Source organism: Rhipicephalus sanguineus, chromosome 5 (assembly GCF_013339695.2).
Source record: "Rhipicephalus sanguineus isolate Rsan-2018 chromosome 5, BIME_Rsan_1.4, whole genome shotgun sequence".
In the NCBI taxonomy this organism is placed as follows: domain Eukaryota; kingdom Metazoa; phylum Arthropoda; class Arachnida; order Ixodida; family Ixodidae; genus Rhipicephalus; species Rhipicephalus sanguineus.
The window spans coordinates 78,337,184-78,354,347 of NC_051180.1; the positions used below are offsets into that span (position 1 = coordinate 78,337,184).

Here is a 17,164-nt window from a genome sequence, read left to right on the forward strand (position 1 = left end):
TACGTTATCTTATACCAACATCGCTTGATGAAGTGCCATATGATATGTTTTTCCTCATGGGTATGCATAGCTTATGGAAGACACGTATGCAGGACCGTAACGCAGAACCCACCATTTCTTCAAGCATGCACATCATCCGCATGACTATTCAGCTAAAGGACATTTATGACGACCTGGACTTTAGACCGGACTGGTACCCCCTCTTGGTGAGGTGCTCGGCCTCACCACCTTTCCAGTATACCACGATGTGAAGAACTCTCACCATTCTACTGCACGTTGTGTTAGCCATCGAGTGTGCACTTAGTAACGCTTGAGCGCATATTGTCGCTATGTGATTGTACTTTTTCTTGCTTTATTTGTGCTATTATTGTGCACTGTAATACTCAGTATGATAAATACCATGAAAAAAAAAATCCCGAGTTAGCCTAGTCGGTAGGGCGTCGGGCGGTTGCCGTCGCGGCCGCAACGTCGTGGGCTCGATTCCCAGCGGAGTAGCTTTTTTTTCTTTCTCACCTATTGGCGTCCATTTTATCAACGTCATATCCGTGACGGATGTACTTGGTGGACTCCGGCATAAAACACTTTCGTGTTAAAAAATAAAGAAAGAAAGAAAGAAATGCCCAGTGATGCAAATGACCCAGTAATGTGACTGATTGGGCTAGTTGGTTAATCTTTTCGCACTGTTTACTGTGATCTTAAGTCTAATAAAGTTTGTCGTGTTAGCCACTCTATATGCATATAGAAAGCTGCTTGCCTATATTTCGTCATTAGAGGTGTGCACGGGCTCCGGGTAGCCCGAAAGCCCGAGCCCGACCCGGCCCGCGGGCCGGGCTCGGGCGGGCCGAGGCATTTTCACGTCGGGCCCGGGCCGGGCTCGGGCTACTTGGAGTTTTATCGGGCCGCGCTCGGGCCCGGGGCAAAGCCCGACTCAAGCCCGAAATAAATAGCGGGAATTGTTTTCCAGCACGTATACCGCGCCTCTTCCGCGACCGCCCTTTACCGCTTTTCCTTTCCCCATTCGCTACTTTAAACAAAAGGGGAGCTCTCCGATTATCTCTCTATGGAATCGTCCGCCTGTCCTTCTGAAGTTTGTCTTCTGGAAAAACAAGCAGCAGAGATATCCCAAGCTTGCCTGGCTGGCAAAAAAGATATTAGCAATTTCGGCGACGAGTGCAAGCAGCGAACGCAACTTCAGTTCGGCGGGCTACATAATGCAAAAGCGCCGCATTTCGTTGAAGCCGGAATCGTTGGACTGCTTCCTGTTTTTGCACGACAGTTTGTAATCTGTGTAATAGAGACTGTTCGTCGTGTGTCGTTTGATCATATTCGATATGCTCAATAAAATGCCAAATTACCGGAAAACGATGTTTTGTTTTCGCAGCGAACCTTCAGAAAGCCGGGCCGGGCCGGCCCGGACCCGGCATTGTGTTTTCGTACGTCGGGCCGGGCCGGGCGGGCTCGCAGCCCTTTGCCGTCGGGCTCGGGCGGGCCTTCGACAAAGTCAGCGGGCCCGGGCCGGGCTCGGGCTCGGAAATACGGCCCGTGCACAGCTCTAGTCGTCATCATCATCTGTGACAGCCCCGCCACGGTGGTCTAGTGGTTATGGCGCTCGACTGCTGACCCGAAGGTCGCGGAATCGAATCCCGGCCGCGGCGGCTGCGTTTTCGATGGAGGCGAAAATGTTCGAGGCCCGTGTACTTAATTTTAGGTGCGCGTTAAGAACCCCAGGTGGTCGAAATTTCCGTAGCCCTCCACTACTGCGTCTCTCATAATCATATCGTGGTTTTGGGACGTTAAACCCCAGATATTATTATTATAACATCATCTGTGACAATTTAATCATAGTCATTACCATCATAGTGTATGTGCTTATTCCGTGCAGTATGTGAGAGTTCCTGTGTTAATTCATCAGCCGAACAGGGTGCTTCACCTCGACCTTTCTCCTCGCAGGAGCGCCCGGCCTGCGGGCGACGTGGCGCCGCAGCTAGCGGCCGTTGGCGGCGATGCGTCGGCACCGGAGCCCCTACCCGGGGTCCCGGCTGAGCGCGCTGCGCGGGGACCCCGGTCCAGGTGGTCCGCCGCGCAGGGACGACGACGACGGGCCCAGCCCGCCGCTCTGCTGCAGAGATCGCTCCAAGTCACGCTCAAAGTCACGCTCCAAGTCCCGCTCCAAGTCCCGCTCACCGGAGTCCCAGGTACGATTTCACAAAACTGTGAGCCTGCAAAGGTTTGAGGTAGCTGTAGACGGCGCGGCGTTGTAGTATTCGGTTACTGTACTTGTGTGCGTGGCAAATGCCGACGCAGCCTTGCGGCTTTGCTTATTTTCCTATCAAGACGCGGATGACATGTAAGCGGAAACCTTATGCTTGAAAGGCGAAGTTGTTGCAACTAGGCAGCCCCGATGGCCCCTAAGGGGCGCTGCGTATTATTGATGGAACAGTGCGCGATAAAGTACGAACCTATTTCACACACATACATACATACATACATACATACATACATACATACATACATACATACATACATACATACATACATACATACATACATACATACATACATACATACATACATACATACATACATACATACATACATACATACATACATACATACATACATACATACATCAATGCACTGGAAACTTTAGGTTTGCGTAAAGACAATGATATATTTTGTTGATTTACAAACGGTTAGGCGAGGAGCCATGGTGAAAAAAAGGAGGTAGGAGGTGTGGAAGTTTACAAAAGCGTAGTGGTCGCCATTGTGTCTCGTAGAATATCACAACTCACAGTTCAGCTGAGTCACTCGAGAAACAAATTGGCATGTGAATGCAAAACACTACATAGATGGACGCAAAAGAAAAAAAAGAAGATAAAAAATTGAACAGCTGGAACAAAGGAAAAAAAGAACTCCCGTAGGCATTTAGGTATAGTCCGGCCTGAAGTGTACCGCTCTTCCTTTTCGGCACTGCGGGAAGAAAGAGGGATAAAAAAGAAGAAAGAAAGAGGACTCGGTGAGTTCGCGCTTTCCCTGTTATTGTCCGGCCCATTCGCGCAATGCGAGGGAGTGAATGAGCCAGCTGAAGCGCGAGAAAATTGCCCCGGGGCCATATACCATATGAGCTTTTCCGGCCCAAGCCTGAATTCTTTCAACGCCTAGCGGCGGTGACGACGACGGCATTATGTCTCTTACACAGCGTGCCAGTGTTTCTCCCGCCAATGTAACGACACTACATCAGCAAGAGCGAACGAGAGACCAATAGAAAGAGTGGACTCAGCGAAAGAAAGTTAGAGAATGGGAAAAGCGACTACATGAATGCCGGCTCACACGAAATTGCATTAGCTCTCAAAAAGGACTTTGCGGTGCTCTTTATTCGGAGACATGCTCGCTTTCCCGTCCTTTCGTATTCAGACCCGTTCTCCCTTCTCTTTTTTACGGAGGGAAAAAAGGAACACCTCCCGCTGTGTAGCATTTTACACCAAATAATGACCACGTCGCCGGAGCCGTGAGCTGCCTGGAGTTTTCGTTTAATTTTTGTCTTTCCCTCTGTTAAACCGATGCGGTATCATTCATATATACGTGAACACCGTAGGTCTTGCTTTGAAGTAGCCTCAATATGGCAGTGTGCTGGGCCATTTGGTGCAGCATATCATAAAAGTATGAGCTGAAAACAGCAGAAACAGAAAGGAAGTGACAGGACAGACGCTCAGCTTACAACTGATGTTTATTGAAACTTTCGCTGAAATGTTTCGCAAGAGCACAGAACTGCGCATGGGCAACCAAACTTATCACAGGGTGTTAGTTCAGTATCCCACAGTATTTTGGTCCGGCGTGGTAACACCTTTTAATAAGTATGGCTGCACATGCGCGATTCTGCGCTCTTGTGCAAAATTTCTGATGAACATCAGTCGTACGTTAAGCGTCTGTCCTGTCATTTACTTTCCGTTCCTACTGTATTGCGCTCATACTTTTATAAAACGTGCAACGTACACGCGTTTCTGGCACAGTTGCAGGGAAAAAGCAGGGGAGTTACGTTTCTGAGAGTAAAGTGATCGGAAGAAAGGCTAACTGGCCTAGTTTGTGGTTTTTTATATTACTCAAAAAACAACACTACTAACACAACGCAATGAAAGAAATGCGTCCCTTCTTTGTGTACACGCCGTGGTATACTAACTTAGCACGTAAGGCGTGGCGCTGCTAAGCTCGAGGGCGCGGGTTCGATTCCCGATCACGGCGTTCGAAATTCGATGGGGGCGAAATGCAAAGCACACCCGTCTGCTTAGGTTTAGGTGGGCTTGACTGGGCTGTTTGGTGCAATATAAAACAGGAATGAAACAGGACTTACACAGGACAAGGGAAGACCACTGACGCGGTGCTGTGCCTGTCATCTTCACTTGCACTTTCTAAGCGCCGTTTCATTCCTCATTTTGATTTAAGTGGACGGTAAAGAACCCCAGGTAGTCGAAATTACTCCGCAGTATCCCACAATGGCGTGCCTCCAGGTGCGTAGCCGGGGGGGGGGGGTTCAACCCCCCCCGAAATGTTTCAATTTTGCGTGCGTATGTATACACGCACACATACCAATGCACGCACGAAGATACATAAAGTATGGTTGAACCCCCCCCCCCCCCGAAAAAAAGTTCATAGTCATACCGTGCTTTTGGCACCGGGTTAACTGTAGAAACATGGGCCTTTGCCCTGCATTGGGCGTAGTCATGCTGATGATATCTGGGGTTTGCTGCCTTGCACTTGTAGAAATGGATAAAGGGCTGAAAATAGAGATCGAGTGGAAGAAAGAGAGCGTTTATCTCGCGCACATTTCAGGAGTAGCAACAAACGGCGCCTGGTTAAGCGACTCGGGAAAGAAAGACACATTAATTTGGATTGATAAGTTACTTGAAATGTTTCATAGATATAATAAAAGCCTAATAATAGTATGAACAAACGGTAGCTGCAGAAATTTATCACCTCGCAGCGAGTTTGTATCTCAGCTCCAAAGTGTGTCGCCACCGCTGTTTTGCTGTAGCGTGTTTTCAAAAGCCATGGTACTAGTGACTTTTCTTTCTTCTTCTGAATGCCGCTACTTTGTGAATTCTAATTATGTATCTCAGCTTTACTTTCTCATTTGTGGTTGTGTAAAAAACCCAAGGAATCAGAAATATAATGCGTGACTCCTTACTTTAATTGGCGTATGACGTAGCCCGGATGTACGATTTGCCCTCGGCACGAAACCTTATCAGTTGCTGTTGCTTCTTTCTTTTTTTTTTCCTTTCAGACACTTTTAATCTTCCTCTGGGACGCTAAACTGCAACAAACGCTGTATAAATACTTGCTGCCATTTTGAGCTGCTGCATTTTACGTGATTGCCTATTAGGGATAGGTGAATGAATTCACGCTATACACTCTCCTGATCTGGACTCATCATGAAAATTCAGCGCAGCTTAGGGAGGAGGGACAAGGGAGAGACATTCTTTTTTTGTTGTTGTTGATTGGTTTCTCGATGATCTGATGAGACCCACACAGGAGATCGGCCATAAGTCGGGCGATACAGTGGTCTAGGAAAATAACGATTTGAACTTATTGACACGACATTGGCGCATTGTAATTATGACAAAAACAGTTAAATGTTACACGTTGCTCGTCAATAGTAATTGTTTATAATAGTTAAATCATTTCATGTGAAAGCATTAGCGCGTACTTCTTTGTTCGTGTTTGTGTGTAAAGTCCGTTGAGTAATATTGAAGGACCCGTACCAACTAACTAAGCATATTTTAATTAATATTTACGGTAGCAAGCTATTCACATGACCGGGCAGACACCTTAAGCACTCGTTAAAGCGTGCCTAATGTTGCTTTTTTATCTAACGTAATGTCAATGAAAATCAATCGCGTCGCTACACAAGAATCTTTTTTTACGCATACTTCAATGCGCAAGTAATAGCATAAAAAAAAACACGGCGTGCCCTCACAAAATTTCCTGCGCGCACGATTCATTACGCAGCGGAAACTACGCAGCGAAAGATAGCAAACAGGCTGCGGCGGCTCGTTGCTTTTTTCTTTCCTTTTATTTTTTATTGCCTCGCTCGCAACATGGCATTGCTGCGCAAGCTCCAATTACCCGATTCATTGCTCCGAGATCGTCAATTGAGCTCTCCGCAAAAACCGATATCGCTGCTTTTCCAATTTATTCCGCGAACGCGGAGGGGGATACGTTGGGCTTAACGACCTTAATGACCAACGAGTCTAATTTGAAGATTCTTGTAAGCTTCACTTAAGCTGCCCTCGAGGAGAGAAAATAGCCACTAATCGTCATTGCCGAAAGAGGCCCCCGCGATCTTCCCTCCGAAGAATGCTCGACGTCTGAACATAAAGGCAGAGAAGTAGAACAAATCTGCACTTAAAAAAAAATAGCGGAAAGACAGGAAGGGAGTGGAGAGATGAGGGGAAAGGGAAGTGAAGCGTAATATGCTTTTGAAGACAGCGATCCGCTTTTTTCTTTTATCTTTACAGTTATAGGACTCGCTTCGACGGTGCCTCTAAGCCCGTACGAACTCTACGAAAGAAAGTCTTAAGAGTGGAGGTCGAAGTAAAGCGAGAAAGGAACGCGGAGGTCCAAGACGTCGCATCGGATTTAGGCATCGTGGAGAGGCCGTCCCGGAAATCAGTGATGCGCGCGTTTCGCGTCGCAGTTCCTTTAGCGACGTCGGCGGCTTTGGTAGCAGTGTCGGCGGATGAAGCAGCAGCACTTCATGAAAAGATTTCTCGGCTCTTGAACATTGGATGGCCTCAGTTCTGGTCCGCCGCTCGCGTCGTTCGCAATGCGGCCGCGAACATCCGGCCCGAAGAGCACGAATTTTTTTTCGGAGAATCACTTCCTTTCTTTCATGCTTGCTGTCGTTTTCGCTCATTTGTGAGGTGAGAAAGATCAGCTACTAGACGGACGGAGTAAAAAAAAAAATCTGAGAGAGAAGAGATGGGCGACCGACCGAGCCATAAACATTTCCGGCAGCACTACTTGTCTATACAGCCATATAAGGCAAGGATCTTGAAGTTTGAGGCTTAGCGAAGCCACGGACGTCTGCTTGGCAATGTATGCATTTTCCTGCGCAAGTTTTTCGTAATCCTCAAATATGCTTAAGAAGTCACGCGCAGCTCGACATCGAGCGGAGAAATAAGTCGCGGCGGCTGCTGTTCTCTACTATTTACATTTACCAGTTTTGTGATGACAATTTAGCTAGTCGTGTTGAAACGAAACTTGTAGGGAAAGCAGTCGGATCTGTAAGGAAAGCGCGTGCAACCATGTTTGTAGAGTTAGTTACCTGACAAATTGTCCTGCTCTGACGTAAGTAGTGTGACCGAAGAAAGCGTGGAAAGAAAGATGTCGTGACAAACGCGTGCAGTTCAGCAGCCGTTATAAAATGTAGCATACACTCTGTGAAAGGAAAGAGTGTGTGTTACTATTTTCGGATAGTCATGACTTGCCACACATATGAGTCTCCTTAAAGAGACACGTTAACTATCTTTTGGATCTCATGACTCTCTGATGAGATGTACAATTAGAGCTCATGTGCTTCTTTAAAGAAAGTCATATGGGTGGCATGTGAAGACTCACAAAAAGAGTCAAACAACTCTTGTTTTTCTTCGCGTGCGGAGAGAGAACATATTTTAAAAGTGTTAAGCCGAGGCCCGTTTGAAGAAGTTTGTTTCCCGCGCAGTACTTGACTCTACTCGCCATGATGGTATGAAGTTTTAAAGTTTTAAGTTTACTCGGTATTTGGTGCACATACAAATGCTTTGTATGTATACTAAGTCAAAGTCAGCAAGTTTAAACTAAGTTTTGTTCAATTCAATTCAATTTTATTTACCAGAAAAACAATCTGGAGGGACACCTGGGCAAAAAGCTGTCGCAGCAGCTTGACGAAGGCCCAGGGTCCCTTACATGGCAATAGCACACACATGACACATTTCACCAAGTGATTTTACATAGCATTCGCATCGAAAGGTTTTATATATACAGATTTGCATACATCACACATATACATAAAATGTAACATTGACACTTCGTACAAGAATGCAGGGTAATGAGTTATTATAAAGATAAAAAGTAGTCGCGCAGATGTTTTTTATTTATGGCGGCTGTGTGTTTGTACCGGAGTTAGTGATTGCAGGCTGTAGTTGTTCCGGGACCAAGGTACCTTCCATACCTCAGGGTTTCGTGTGTGCTTCGTCTTGGTGTGGGGTTCTTGCTTAGCGAGTGACGTAAAGTACTTTTGAACATTTTTGGATGAGAAGTACATAATTTTTTCTAATAATCTATATTCATATAGCCTGTCAACGCGGTGCAATTTGTGTTTGAGAAATATACCATCTGTGGTTGAAAGTCGATCAACGTTTTCGATATAGCGGACAATTTTCTTTTGAATTATTACTAGTTTTTGCATGTTGCATTTTGAAGTTGTTGCCCAGACAAAGTAACAGTAGTGTACATATGACAGGAACAGACCGCAATAAATTTGCAGCTTTGCCCCCGTAGGCAAAAATGCGCAGCAGCGCGCCATAGCACCGGTAACCGCAGATAGCTTACCGCAAAGATAATTGATGTGGGTATCGCAACGTAAACTAGAGGAAAAATATACTCCAAGTATTTTCAACTCTTCAACCAACTCAATGCGTTGATCAAAATTTCACATGCGATGCAAAACAGTGAAGTTAAGAGATCTCTCTCGCGCTACGCCGTGGCCAAACCGACTACATGGAACTTTGCGAAAACCAATCGTCGCATCCGACACAATCTCCAAATTGAGGTACGCTATATTATTTTTTTTATTGATATGATAGCGGGAGGTATTGGCGCCTGTTACTGCTCAGCTCTTGAATATGTCGCAGATATAACATACAGGGTTCTCAATGACATGTCAAACAAAGTTATCAGAGTAATATCAGGGCACTAATATATAGGATACATACAACTTAATATATACAAGTCAAATAACACTGGTGCACCGCAGATGGCGTGTACTTTGATGACCGTAGATCGAGGAGCACGGCAGTAACGGAGCGGAATACTAGCGATAGACATGTGAACAGTCTCCGCAGTGTACACATACCTTGTATACTCGTGTACATCACCTAGTTTTGCTGATAAGGTGCGCAGTGTGCTTTAATCTGTGTACACACATTTTGTACCTGTTGCATGTGACTTACGTAAACATTAACGGCTGGCGCCGCTAGCAATGAAATTTTAGTTACTGAAGTTCTCGCTCCTTACCGTGCGTCGGTTGATGTGCGCGTACACGACATCCCTTACCCCTTAGACGGGGTCACCGTATCGGTCAGGTGGACGCCGATCCCGTTGGGGCCTCGGTGCAGTTTGGTGCTGCGCGGACCCGCTGGGTTCGTCATCGCAAGCTTGCGTCGCACAAGTGTCCAGCCTGGCCTCAGCTTCGCTATGTTCGGAGTCGGGCGTTGCGGGCAGATCATGCGGCGGCGGCGCTTCCGCTGGGAGCGAGATCACGTACGGAGCCGGCACTGTGTCTTGTTGATCACTTGTTACTGGTCCGTTCGTTTGATCGTTCCGCGGCGAATCTTCTGTCGGGTAGGCCTCTGCACCTGGCTTTATGTGATCAAGGTGCCGACGAACCGTTCCGCTTCTTGACTTGATTAGCCAAGATCGATGTCCGAGTCTCTTTAACACGGTTCCGCCAACCCAAGCAGGACTCCCTGCAAAGTTGCGGAAAAAGACCGATTGCCCGATTTCTATCTTTCTTGGCAACTCAGCAACGCTGTGGTCAGTGGTCACCCTCTCAGCTGGTCGCGGCTGAATGCGTGTCAGTGCCGTTGAGAGCTCGCGGCCGAACATGAGTGCAGCTGGCGTTTTGCCCGTCGTTACTGAAACGGTGGTGTGCTGTTTCAGCTGAAAACGAGCCAGCCTGCACGCAAATGTACCTGACTGATCCTTTGCAAGTGCCTGTTTCGTTTCATACACCATTCTTTCGGCTTGCCCATTCGTGGCCGGATGATAGGGTGCACTTGTGATGTGCGTCACCCGATTCTTCTTCAGAAATTCTTCCATTTCCGCAGAAACAAAGGACGGGCCGTTATCCGTGACCACCCTTTCGGGAATGCCGAAAGTTGCGAACAGGTTTCGCAGTTCCTCGATCAGTGTCGGCGACTGTATGTTCCGCATGGTGCGCACTTCGAGCCACTTGCTGTATGCGTCGACTACAATTAGGAGCATCCTTCCCTCCACAGGCCCAGCGAAGTCAGCGTGGATTGTGTGCCATGGTGTTGTCGCACGTTTCCACTCGGGAGCTGGTGCTTTAGTTGGAGTTTTCTGGTGCTGGCAGCAAGTTGCACAACTTTTGACCACCCGCTCTATGTCGTTGTCGACACCGGGCCACCAAAAATAGCCTCGAGCGCACGCCTTCATAGCTACCACGCCCCTGTGACCTGCATGTGCTAAGTCGAGCACGTCTTTCCTTGCTTTCTCTGGAACGACCAGTCTGGCACCACGGATAACGCAGCCTTCCTGTAGCGAAAGCTCGTGTCCAAGCTTTGTGAACGCCGAAAATTCCTGCTTGGGCAACCGGCGTAGCTCTCCGTTTGAGACGGCTGTCATCACGCGGGATAACAGTGGGTCATTCCGGGTCAGCTCAGCCAGTTGACGCGGTGACAGCTCGAAACGTGGCGCGGACGCAAGCATAAGCACATCTCCCGGGGAGCATGGCTCATCTACCTGCGCGGGCAGTGGCAGCCTGCTGAGTGCGTCAGCATTTTGGTGCAGGCGTCCAGGCCTGTACACCAAGTCGTAGTCGTATGTGGCCAATTTCAGACACCATCGAGTCATCCTCGGTGACAATATCTGAGGAATTTGCTTCTTTTCCCCCATGATGCCTAGGAGCGGTTGGTGATCCGTTAATACGGTCACGTGCCGGCCAGCGACATATTGGTGAAAGTGGCTGACGCCATAAACTACCGCAAGGCCCTCTTTATCGAGCTGCGAGTAGTTTTTCTCAGCGGTTCCCAAAGTTCGTGACGCGAATGCAATGGGAGCCTCTCGGCCGAACGCATCCTTTTGAGCGAGAATTGCGCCGATGCCGTATGGTGACGCATCCACAGACAGAATAAGAGGCCTTTTTTCGTCATAATGCGCAAGGACTGTCGAAGACCGAATCATCTTCTTAAGCATCTCGAACGCATCCTGATGTTTTTTCTCCCACTTCCAGGGCGTGTTCTTCTCGAGAAGCACATACAACTCTGCAGCTACCGTCGCTCTGTTCTCCAAAAAACGATCGTAAAAGGCGAGAAGCCCCAAGAAAGCCTGCAGAGAGGTCTTGTCCGTCGGTTTTGGCGCCTCGAGAATTGCCTTTACCTTTTCTTCGGTCGTGTGGACACCCTGAGCATCGATTTTATGACCGAGAAACTGGACTGAGCTGATGCCGAAGCGGCATTTCTCTCGCTTGAGTCGCAGACCTTTGTCGCTTAGCCTCGACAGGACTTCCTCTAGACGTTGCGCATGCTCTTTAACGTCCTTCCCGCTGACAATAATGTCGTCAAGGTAGACACTCACCCCCTGAATTCCGGCCAGTGTCGTCTCCATCATCCGCTGGAAGATTGCTGGTGCAGCGGATACTCCAAAAGGGAGGCGATTCACCTTGAACAGTCCTTTGGTGGTGTTGACGGTGAGCAATGCGGCTGTCTCGTCGTCCACTCTTAGCTGCTGATAGGCCTGGTACAGGTCTAACGTCGAAAATGTCGTTCCACCGCGCAACTTTGCGAACACCTCCGCAGTTGTCGGCAGTGGGTATGCCGTCTTTTTGACCACCGCGTTAACTGTGCTCCTGTAATCTCCACAAACGCGAAATGTTCCATCCTTTTTGCGCACCCACACCAAGGGTGTGGCCATTTCGGCGTGTTGCGTCGGCTCCAGGATGCCTTGTTTTTGCAGGCGGTCGAGCTCTTCCTCCATAGGCTCTTGGTAAGCTAGGGGTACTGGACGTGCTTTGCAAAACTTGGGTGTGGCACCTTCTTCCAAGTCCAAGTGAACCAATGGACCCACGTAGCCGTCGATACCTTCCTTAAATACATCAGGATGGCGTGCGAGAACTTCCTGGATCTCTTGACTTGGTTCGGTGACCTGGTTTATTCCGTGAACACGGATGTTCAGTGCTGAGAACCAGTCACGTCCTAGCAGGTTGCACCCAGTCCCTTTGATTATCAGCAGGGGCAGCACGTAGTCCTTTGATTTGAAACGCACACGAACTTGTGCCGAACCGACGGTGTCAAGTCCTTCCCCTGACCAGGTGCGTAAGTCTAGGGGTTCTCTCGAAAGCTTTGGGGCGTTCGATGGCCACGTTTGGTGGTAGGTAGCCTCACTGATGAGAGAACATGCGGCGCCCGTGTCCACTTCGAATTTCAGGGGCCTTCCCTCGACTTTCACGTCAACGAGGAATTTAGGGCAGGGTTGTCGCCCACTCACGGCATGTAGGTCGTAGCACCTATCGGTGTCTTCGAAGTCGTAGCACACAGGTTGGGCGTTAACCATGTGAGTTCCTTGCCGGGCGTTGAGGTTGCCTTCTTTGTTTTTCTTCTTTTTGGAGATGCAGGCGTTCTCGATGTGGCCCTTTTTGGAACAAAAACGGCATTGCGCTGTACTGAATTTGCAGGTGTCAGCCCCGTGCCAGCCGTCGCATCGGTAGCAGCGCCGTTGCTGAGCCGAATGTTTGCTTTCCTTTTTAGGCTGTGAAGTCTTGTGCACCTCCGCGGAGCTCGTCGCTCCCTTAAGTCCTCGTTGCTGCTTCGACGCACTTTCGGACGACAGTGCCAAGTCCAACGCGCGTTGAAAAGTCAAGTCTTCCTCCGCGAACAGTCGCTGCTGGAGGTGCTCGTCGCGGATGCCGCACACGAACCTGTCGCGAAGCATCACATCTTGGGGCAGCATGGTGGGGTTCGCCAGAACGGCTGCGTGGCCTTCTGCCGGTGGCGTCGATGTAGCAGACGTTGTCGCTGGCACTCCGAAGTTGCAGTCAGCTGACAAGCTTCTGAGGGCTGCAACGTAGTTGCTGATCGACTCCTCCGGCCGCTGGTCGCGTCGCTGGAACACGTACCGGCTGTACAACTCAGACGGTCGCGGATCGAAGTGCTTCTGCAGAAGGGCAACTATGTCGGCATAGCCCACCTCTCCAGGAGTCTTCGGCGCGACCAGAGCGCAGGCAGTTTCAAAGGTGTCGGCTCCGCATAGCGTCAGGAGGAGCGCGCGCTTCTTTTCTTCGTCGCAGACGTCGTTCGCCACGAAGTAGAAGTTCAGGCGCTGGATCCAGGATGACCAGTTCTTGCCGCTAAACGGCTCGATGGCGGCCTGCATTCCTCCAGTAGCCATGGGCGTAACCTAGAGAGCTGCGCACTTATAAAATTCCACTTCTCGTCGCCAGTGTTATGTTGGGGGTTCGGAGCCCCGCAGCACAGGAACCACACGAGACAGCGGCTAGCAGGAGACTGTTTTATTGCTTTCTTTTAGAAGCGGACGAGAGGAGGCAGAGGAAGTTACAGCGCGGGCAGAAGACGTAACACGATATGCAGGAGCTGGGGACGAGAGTCTGAGGAAGGCGCCATGCGCGTGAGCGCGTCGGGCAGCACCGGCAAGCGAGGCACAACCTCTGGAGTGGCCGTGCGTCGGTTGATGTGCGCGTACACGACACCTACCTTTTCATTAGTGAATTTGTCTCGGTGTTTCACTCATACACGTTTCCGTTTGGGAGAGAAATACATGTCTAGCTATCAAGAACGTGGAGAATGTGACACATAAGCCATTTCACAATCTATGGACATGTGGCATAATTAGTGCTCCTACGCAGTGGCACTCGCCGTTGTACTCAACCCGCACTTAAGCCGTTGTATATAAACTTAATAGCGGCAGCAACTTGTTGTTTTCCTCCTTCTGTGATCACCTGGCAGTGGCGCAGTGAAGCTTCAGTTCTGATTAGCGCTTAAGATTGATAACTACTTCTCTCTGGTTAGAAAGCTACGCTTGGTGTAATTCATTATCATCGTCAGCGCCATCACCGCCATCTTTGTCAAAATTATCGTCATGGCGGTGGTGACCATCGTCACTGTCATAATCATACTGGTGCGAAATTCAGCGCGAAGATCTCGTCCACCGATCTCCACACGCCCTTTTCATGCGCCAGTTGACTCGGTATAATATGCAGCATCTACTAAGGCGAAAGTATTGGATGCCTCATCATATACCCCGAGATCTATAACACCAGCATCTGTAAGGTCTGCCAGACAGACACAGCTACGCTTAAGCATATGCTCTGGCAGGCACGTAGCCAGAATTTTTTTTTTTTGGGGGGGGGGGGGGGGGGGGGGGGGCAAGGCCTAATTATTCGAAAGAAAGTCTTCTCATGGAAAAAGAAAAAAAAAAGTTGCCCGGGATTATAAAAGGCTTGACGAATTTCGGGGGGGGCGCCCCCCCCCCCCTTGCCTACGTGCCTGTGCTCTGGGAATGCGAGGCTAAAGCCAAACATATTAATCCCGATGCTCTCTCGGCGAGGTGGGAAGCCGCTCTGCGCAGCTCCAAGCTCGCCGACCAACTCTGGCAGGCCCGTGAAGCGGCGGAGAGGCAAGGCCTTGACGTCCCGACATGGGAGACCTGAGCCCGGGCCGTTAATCTGCCGGACAAACAATAAAGTTCTTTCATCCATCATCAAACGTGAAAATTGACCGTCGGCGTCAACACGAGTGATGCGAAAAATGATCATCACACGATGACGTCACCATATGATGTCATCATGACGTCATTTATCGCCGAAATTTGTGACGCCGTTGTGACGTCAACATTCCGTCACATGATGCCGTCATCGCATGGCATCGTCGATTGGTCAAAGGTGGGCCGATCACGGAGGCAGTGCAAAACCACGTTAGGCGCCGGAAGCTTTCAGGAGTGGCCGGGGGAGGATAAATACATCGACTTAAAAGAAAAAAGAAGACGGCTTTAGCCTTCGAGTCGTCTCAGGAGATTGCATAAGGGACCATGTGATTTTTCGAGCACACGCGAATTGACGGAACCGAACACGCAATGAATAAAATTTTTTTTTATAGAAACAATGAACTTGGCGCTAACTTGAGCTAATCGAAGCGAGCGATTTCTGCTCCAGAACAAAAAAAGAATCTTAAATTACGCCTTTCCCTGCCTTCCTTTAACGTTCTGTTTAGTGTTCAACTTTCGTTTTTTCTCTTTCTTTTGTTTTACGAGTTCGCTTGCACGCACGCGAAGGCAGAAGTGGTGTACTATTAATGCATATAACCTGCTTTACATATTGATGCAGCGTGCATTCTGGAATCGATAAAAGTCCGAACACACGAGGGCTGCTGCGTGGTTTGAGGTCATTCTGAAAAGAGCAAGAGCAATCAAGCGTAGGCGGCATAAGTAGGTCCATTTAAATTTATTTATTCATTTTTGTTTCAAACCGCAATAAGAACGTCTGCGGCGAATCGCTCGCGCATTCAGTATTGGAGGAGAAAAAAAAAAAGACACGTTTGGCCCTTAAGCCAACGGGAAATGATCAGGATGTTGCCGTAGACGCAGAGTGCACGAGACGGCTTGCCCTCATTAAGTGCTTAAGATTTAAATCGATGGGATGTGTCTTTTTCTTTGCATTTTAATTTTTTTATCATTTCAGCCGGAATTTCTTAGTGTTCTTGATGACTGAAGCAGTGGTTTAAACCGGCTGCCGCTATAGTTTTCCTGGTGTTTGTCTGTTTAAGTGACGACGCACTTGAATGATAATACTGCGTTACGATTTGAGTCGTAAGAACGAATCAGTGGATGCGATTTATGATAGTAATAATTTCTCGCGTTTTAAGTGACCAAACCAGAATATGATTATGAGGCACGCCTTAGTGGAAGGCTCGAGAAATTTCGACCACCCGGGCATCTTTAACGTATTACTAATTCTGTGCAGCTGTGCAATTCTGTGCAATTCTGTGCAACTTCTGGCATTTCGCCTCGATCGAAACGTGACCGCCGCGGCCGGGATCGCACCCGCGTCTTTCGGGTTAGCAGCCACCGACCGTAACTTCTATACCCCGCGATTACCCCAATTCATGCGATATAGCGCTTGCCGCTCATTGCACAGCCGCGCGCACTATGTAGAAGTCTCACTGCGCAAGGGGGTATAATAATGAATAAGTAGCATTAAACATGTTATACGGTGATATAAACGTGAATAGAAAGTTAGATAATCCGGATTTTCTATCGATGAAAGAGAGAAAAACCAACAGCCGTGATCACTAGGATTACCATCTTTGACGTCAAAGAAATTGCGCGACGAAAACACGGACAGAAGACAGGTACAAACACAGCACTGTGTTTGTACTTGTCTTCTGTCCGTGTTTTCGTCGCGCAATTTCTTTGACGTCACGGATCACCAACTAGTCCGAAATGCTGCTCTCATTGCCATCCTCCTTGCGGATATATTAGGCAGGACAGCAGCAGCCACCACCAACTAAGTTCGGGAAGGTTTGCCCGTAAAGAGGGCTTCGCTTTAAAATTAAAGCTCAAACCGAAACGGAGCACAGAAACGCAGGAGAAATCCACAGCTTCAAGAGCACACTCGGTCACCCTTCCCAGTAAGCGGGGCCTGAATTGGCGCGGCAGCAGCGCGGCGTTTAATGAATTATAAGGCGAGACAATTTGTTTGCAACGAGTGTCGCACGCCGGCCGGGCTCGGCGCGTGCATTTCGAGGGCGGGATAACGCCGTTCGGCCATGACTGCCTCCGTAATTCGCTTCAAATGCCCCCTTTCCGCTGTCCCTCTCTCTTGGAAGTCGCCATTTCGTTTCGTTCTTTTATGTATGTGCGTACTCTAACAATCTGCGCAGTACGACATCGAATTTCAGCGCGTGCGCACGCGTAGTGCATACGCGTGGCAATTGTACTTTTTCATGCGGAGGATGGTGTGTACAGGGAAAGACATTGCATCGCGAACAGCCTCGTTCGAGCCGCGGTCACGCACCATAAACCTCGCGCCAGCAGCGGCCGCTGCCGCCGCCCGTTCACTGCCTCCCGTAGCCCTTCCTGGTCGATTCGACCCCCCCCCCTCCCCCCGTTGGTTTGCTGGCGATGTTTCGCGTGGCATCCAGTCACTTCTGTGCTGGGG

General features: G+C 49.0%; 1 protein-coding gene across 1 annotated transcript in view; it reads left to right on the forward strand.

Moving 5' to 3' along the window:
* LOC119393817 (unconventional myosin-Ia) overlaps window positions 1-17,164 on the forward strand; it is a 190,127-nt gene that overhangs the window by 80,933 nt on the left and 92,030 nt on the right. Inside the window, exon 2 of the mRNA XM_037660996.2 lies at window positions 1,951-2,195. Coding sequence (XP_037516924.1) covers window positions 2,004-2,195 — 192 coding nt within the window. The 5' untranslated portion in view covers window positions 1,951-2,003. The remainder of the gene's footprint in view (window positions 1-1,950; window positions 2,196-17,164) is intronic.